This window comes from Cannabis sativa, chromosome 7 (genome assembly GCF_029168945.1).
Source record: "Cannabis sativa cultivar Pink pepper isolate KNU-18-1 chromosome 7, ASM2916894v1, whole genome shotgun sequence".
In the NCBI taxonomy this organism is placed as follows: Eukaryota; Viridiplantae; Streptophyta; class Magnoliopsida; order Rosales; family Cannabaceae; genus Cannabis; species Cannabis sativa.
The window spans coordinates 45,415,502-45,422,415 of NC_083607.1; the positions used below are offsets into that span (position 1 = coordinate 45,415,502).

At 40.4% G+C, this 6,914-nt stretch overlaps 1 protein-coding gene across 1 annotated transcript; it reads right to left on the bottom strand.

The window, feature by feature from the left end:
* Window positions 1-710: 710 nt before the first annotated feature.
* Window positions 711-3,047, bottom strand: LOC115696887 (O-fucosyltransferase 23). Its single transcript, XM_030623775.2, has 3 exons — window positions 2,714-3,047; window positions 2,389-2,469; window positions 711-2,270 (listed from the first exon to the last, which is right to left on the bottom strand). Exon 3 carries the CDS (start codon window positions 2,246-2,248, stop codon window positions 929-931), a length of 1,320 nt encoding a protein of 439 aa, XP_030479635.1. The 5' UTR covers window positions 2,249-2,270; window positions 2,389-2,469; window positions 2,714-3,047; the 3' UTR covers window positions 711-928.
* Between the last annotated feature and the right edge of the window lie 3,867 nt (window positions 3,048-6,914).

Here is a 6,914-nt window from a genome sequence, read left to right on the forward strand (position 1 = left end):
TTATAATTCTTTAATGTACTAACTTGGTACAATGTGAATAAATTTCAATACTCAAATAATACTATTTGACAAGCTAGAGAGAGTGTCTTTGTCTACAAAGAACAAAAAATGGGGTTAAATTACAGCCAATAAAGTACAAAAACCTCATTTGAGGTCTTATCTTAAGCTGACGATGGTACAGTACTATAAATAATAATAAAAAAATGCCATAAGCAAGAACTAATAAAGAAAAAAAAAAGTCAAAATCTAACGCTGGAAAATATATTAAAGAAGAAAAAAAAAACATGAGGTGTATTGTCTATGTACATGCATGTATGTGCATATGATGTGTAGAACTAACCAGAAACAGTGTAGAAGATCCCATTATCTTAAATTTGATCAATTCAATTATTGACAGTACCAACTCAATGAATCCAAAAGCCCCACAACAAATAGAGGATGAGTCACTTGTAATTTTTACTATAGAAGAAGCCAAGAATTATATTCCTTGAAAATCTCATTCCAATCCGATCAAAACAAAAACTGATTCTCACATCCTTTCAATCAAGGGTATTTGCGTGGCACACATCACAATCATATAATCAATTGTTCAAACTGGACGAAACTTACTAATCTTAGCACAACTAAAAATCTTCTACATGGGTTATCAAGCAAAAACTCCCCTTAATCATATCTTTGCCATTAAAGCTCTACAAGAACATTCCATAATATTTAATGTGAATTGCAGTGGTAAGTGATCAGAACTCATATTACATACATTAAAAGAATGTACAAGATAAAAAGGAAAATAAAATTAGTACAATGGGAAAAGAAGAAAAGAATCAACTGTACCTAAATAAGTAACGAATACTATTGTTTCTATTAACTTATCTTTACACAAAAAGAATTGTGTTGACTATACCAACAAGTTTCTCAACAAAGAAAAGTTTCAGCAAGAAACATCCTTAGAACCATAGCTAATTGCTTTGAGGCTTGTGTCTGACATATTTGTCATCCATTTTCGAGGGCCCTTTGAATCATCTAAAATATTATATGCATAGGAAGGCCACCTCAAATCTTTTTTACCTTCACAAGAGCCTTCAAATCCCAATCTAAACATTTTTTGAGTTCTCTCAAGAGCAATAAGACTGGAAAATGTGGAAAAACTATTGCCCAAAAACACATCAGCTCTCAAACAAACTTCATAGTCGATTGCAGACTGAATCAGATACGGATACTTCTTGTAAATCCCATCAACCCCAAGTTTTTTCTTCTCAAAAGGAAGCAGATTTTCTCTCCAACCAAACAGTAGAGATGAATCTTCAAGCAGTTCATCTGCAACAGCTAGATAAACAACAGTTGGTGTTGTTTTCAAGCCAATAACATTGCTAACTCTCTTCATAATCTCTTCCTTGCTACTACATATCTGAGTTATGTTCATTTTCTTCTCTAGATTCTTACAGTGAATCATCCAATCTTTCTCAACTCTCATATGCACAGCAACATAAGGAAAAGGCTTAGCCTTGTCTATGTCATTTGCAGGGTCATCTTTCCTTCCCATATCTCTAATCTTCGACACTACTTTATCAGCTTCAGCCATAATCTCATCAACCAAAGCTAAGCACTCAAAGACCTTAGCATATTCCTTAACAGCCCAGTGATCATGCCACAGAAAAGGGTTCTTCCCAACTATTCTAATAACTTCATAATCATCAATTGGGTTCTCCAAACTCTGCTTCAGCTGCTCTAAATCTCTCTCCATTGTCCACCTTCTTCCACTTCCCTTTCGGAGCTCGAAAACCCCGGTCCGGTTCGAAACATCAGAATACTTACTAATCTGAACAAAGCCTCTACAGTGAGAATTAAACCTGTCCAACTGAAAAACTTTGTCGAAGGAAATTGGTTTCAAAAGCTCTACTTCTTTGTAGAACAGAGAAGCACTTAAGCTTGGCATGAGAAGAGTCCTGTTTAGCATTCTTGCTGTGAGACAAGATCTGGCCAAAGCTATCTTTTGATTATTTAGTCCCCACACTATCTGTGGAACCTCCAGAAACTTGTCGTTTCTGATTCCAATATTGTCGTTTAAGGACAGAGAAAGGTTGGGGATGAAAACGATGTCGTTTGGTTCCGCTGAAGAGCTACCGATTATTGTAGTGACTGGAGGAAAGAAAACTGCTCTGATCACCAGCGCCAATGCAGCTAAGAAAACACATTTGGATGTAATTGAATTCAAGTAGCAGCTCCATAAATTCAATGCCTTACATCCCATTTCAAGAATTTATCAACCAAATCTGAAACATGCAAAAAATAATAACAATTAATTAGTATTACATACATTCATGACATTTGGCAAAATATATATAAACGTTATATAATTATGTATCTATGTGTACAACAAATATTGTGTACCTTAAAAATCTCTGGTATTTATGGGCAAGAATTGTTATACAAAGAGAGTCTGATGCCAAAGCTTTCATAAACTTTTAAAATCTGCATACCCCAAAAAGAAAAAACTCAGAAAAAAATATATACTGATTTTAAAAACCTCGAATTTATCGACAGAATTCACAAACTGCCAGAACAGTAGCCATGTCACATGTGTCTTTTAATACTACTCGTAATATAATTATAATAAGACCCTGTTTTTAGAATTAGAACCCATAATCATGAACTAAAAATAAAATACTAGTAGATGAAATAGTGCAAAAATGATTACAAGGAATAAAATACTTACTTTGTTCTGAGAAAATTGAATTAAGAAAAAGAAAAGTAGGATTTTGAAAACAGAAATGGTGTTTGCAGGAATCTGAATTGTGAGCTGTGAGTTCTGAGAACAGCCTAGAGAAGATCAAAAGGGAGAGAGAGAAAGAGGGGAGAGAGAGAGGTGTGTCACGTATATGAATCAAAAGGAAAACGGAAAAGCCAAAAATCCCGCGTTGGAAAAGCGAACCATACCCGTCTCACTCATGACTCATGACAACTCAGAATCTCAATTTCATACCTTTTTATTAACAACCACCTCAATTTTTTAATAAATCAAAATCAAAACTAAATCATAAATTAATTTTGTATTAAAAGAAAGGAATATTACTTCACCAATAGCCTCTTATGTTTTTCTTGCTAAATTAGGTATATTATTTTTTTTTTTTTTTGTCAAGTTTAGAGTATTATTTTTTACTTAGGTATATTAAAGGTAAGCACATTGTATTATATTTCTTGTTTTGTTCTTTTTTCTTGTTGAGAAAGTATTATATTTTTATGATAAGTTTAACCATATATTTTTATTAACTTTGAATTTTCTTATGCATTGTCTTATTCACAAAAGAAGAAGCAAGAAAGAAATAAAGAATCTATCATGAGTATTTAGGAATTTGCCAAAATAAAGTACAGAAGACAGAGTGCTTTAAAGAACAACCAAATCATCTAATCCTGTTGAGATACACACATTTATGAATCAGAGTGTTTTTTTTTTTTTTTTTTGCTAAATGAACGAGAGACTATTCTGTACAAATAAAAAAAGAAATTAAATAATTTTACATTTACGGTGTGTTAGAAAAGTAATTGTGTAATTACTGGGTAGGGTAATTATTAGGGTGGTAATTACATATTTAGTAATTAAACTATATTTTAAAATGCAAGATGTGTTTGGATATAAAGTGGTAATTACATATAAAATCCTAATATCTTGTTTGGCAAAATAGTTAGTAATTACATGGAAAATAATATTTTTAGTAGCTAATGTTTAATATGGAAAAATTTTAGTAATTACACAGTGTAATTACATTCAATTCTCATGGGGGCTATGAGAATTTGAGAGTGTAATTGGAACCCCTCAATTACTTCTAATTACACAGTTACAGTGTAATTACATGGTCAGACAAACATGTCAAATTGTATAATTACCTCCAATTACATTGTGGTTTTGCAAACACACCCTTAATATATTTTTGCACTAATGTTGTTGCTCCAAAATTCGCCCAAAATACGTGGACCAGTCAAGAGGGGACACGTGGATCAAATAACTTGGAAAGATTTGCTAAGTCTTTTTATGACACCAGGAAGCGTTATTCACATGGGTCCCGGAGGATATACCCGGAGTACAAGGTACTCCCGGAAGCGAGCATAGCATAAAGGCACTCCGGGATGTGTCAGGTCTCTCCCGAGAAATCAAGTCGCATTTAATGCTGCATGGGAGGAAGCGTGTTGGGACTGTAACACGCAATAAAGTCCGACTAAGCACAACCCCCAAACAAGAAATACACAAGAATGATCATTTAAGTCTAGCGACGGCTACTCTGCGAAGAGTCACGTCAATCATAAGATAAAAAGGGCATTCTCCATAAAAGCCCTACAGCACCTAGGGATTTGACCATGCATCACCCATGGTATATTCATCGGAAATGCCCAACTTTATGGATACTTACAGATACATGTGTAAGAACAATTCTAGGGATTACCCCACCAAAACACTATAAATACCCCCTCAAAGCTCATTTAAGAGGGGGAGAGGATCTTGGTTGCAAAAGAGCAAGAAGAGAAAAAACTCACCAAGAACATTCTCTGTATTTAAGAGAAAAACATTCTCTCAAGTGTAGAATCTGTATTAAATACATCCATTAATAGCAGTGGCTCGTGGACTAAGGCTCATTAACGCCCCAACCACGTAAAAAGTCTTCATCTCACTTTCTTACAGCTCATCATTATATTTATATTTTAACAGTTGCCGAAAACCTCGGTCAACATTTTGGTGCTTTCATTGAGAGCTGAGGAAAGCTGCTTCACAACAGGCATTTAACTTCACGATAATGGTGGAGACAAGAGCTACACGTCATCCTCGCCCTCTAGAAGACGCTCAAGATCCCAATGAGGAAGATGTAGCCTCAAGGGCAGCAGAGGAGTCTGAGGAAGAAGTTCCAGATGAAAACCACGAGGAACACCTCGACGAGTACGCTTACGATGATGGAAGCTACCAAGAGCTGGTGCTCCTCAGACAAAAAGCTATCGATCACGAAGCTGAGATCGAAGCTCAGAAAGTGCAAAATCAAAAGATGCATGAGGTGATGCTAGCCATGCAGAAAGCCATGGAGGCAGCTGGCATTCACGTGCATCCCAAGGCGATGGCCGCTGGACTCGACGGGGAGCCAGCGACGTCTTCGCCTAATTCCCAGCAGCAAAGGCCTAGGGAACCTAGCCCTATAAGGCACCCTGCTGAGGAAAACCAAGCAAAAAACCCTACTTCTGCCCCTGGTCGAAAGAAAAAGGCGCAGGATCCGCGAAAGGTCCGCTCAGATTTCCCTAAAGGGAAAGGTCCGCAGAGGGGCAAGCCCCAAAGAGGGAGTCTTGGCCCTCAGGATCGAGGGGACCGGAAAAGCGTTTCCGTGCACCAGGAACCAGGGGGTAGAGGAAGAGGGGGACAGAGATGTCCACCCGTTGATCTGAGAAATCAAATCAATGGGAATCAAGGTGACCTCCGGGATCACCTTGACCAAAAAAGATACAGGCCCGTAGTCTCCTCGGGTACTGTAAACGAAGGAATTATGGCAGAGCTTGCCATCCTTCGAAAAGATATTGCCCGAGTCTCCCGGAGGCAGAAGGGAGATGACTCTGACTCGGACAGTGAGGACCGGGAGCCTTGTGCCAAGCATATCCTGGAGGCGGAGCTCCCTAAAAACTTCAAAATGCCCGAGATGGCGGCATATACTGGGAACTCCGACCCCAGTGATCACTTGTCACGATTCAACCGAGTCATGACAGTCATGCGGGTCAGCAACGACGCCAAATGCCTATGCTTCCCCCTCACTCTGAGCGGATAGGCAGAGGAATGGTTCAAGAAATTGGAACCAGGATCGGTGGGATGTTGGAACAAACTCCAAACCAACTTCCGGAGACAATTTGTCGCCGCCAGGAAGGTCAACTTGGAGGTTAGTGCCTTGACCAACATCAAGCAACTACCCACCGAGACCTTGAAGAATTACATCAAGAGGTTCCGAGAGGAAGCCTCGAAGACCAAGAAGGTCGACGACGGACAACAGCTTGCGCTTCTCCAAGCTGGAATCCGCACCGGGACTCCCTTCAGGAACGAATTACGACGAAGGCGCCGCTAGCCTTCGGGACTTCCGAAGCGAGTCCAAAAATATATTAACCTCGAAAAGCCCAGGATCGTGGCTTACGGAGGCTATTATCCCACGGGATAGCGGGATACATGCCGGGAGTATCGCCTCGGGTCTTGTCCCGACCGCGACCCCTCCGATAAGTGGCATACGGTTTCGCTACTCCGGATACGACGGGGCCAAGCTTTGCCCCCGGCATCTTCCCATTACGGCAACCCGTCCGGGGTGAATGGACGGGCTCCTTCACAGGCTGCCCCAACCGCTAGCTTAACAGGCCCTACCCAAGGGTCGAGAAGCAAAAGGTCTTCCAAGGGCAGCACCCGAACGGGAGAGAAGCGCCAAAAGAAGGGGTACACACCCCAATACACCCAGTACACAGAGCTCACGGACTCTCAGGAACGTGTCTATTTTGCCACAAGGCAGAATACGCACTACCGGAGACCCCAGCCATTGTACAGAGACAGCTCCCGGAGAGATCCGAGTAAAAGGTGCGAGTACCACAACGACATTGGCCACAGCACCAACGAGTGTAAAAATCTCAAAGATGAGATTGAGAACCTGATCCGTTTGGGCCACCTCTATGAGTGGATCAAAAATAGGTTACCCCACCTTAACCCGGGGCAGGTGGCAGGGGGCATGCCTTCGGGAACACCAGGGGGTACAGCAGGAGTATTGCCTCCAGCTGCTCCCGCAGGTGACGCCCAGCATATACCCGGACTACCACCCCGGCCTAATGGACGGGTAGCCATGATCTCCGGAGGTCCCCATATCGGAGGAAACACTCGAAAGGAGCGGAAGAGATATGCCGAGGCCGCAAGACACAGT

Excerpts from the sequence above, each read along its gene's own strand:
- LOC115696887 (XM_030623775.2), bottom strand. The coding sequence starts at position 2,248 with ATGGGATGTAAGGCATTGAATTTATGGAGCTGCTACTTGAATTCAATT.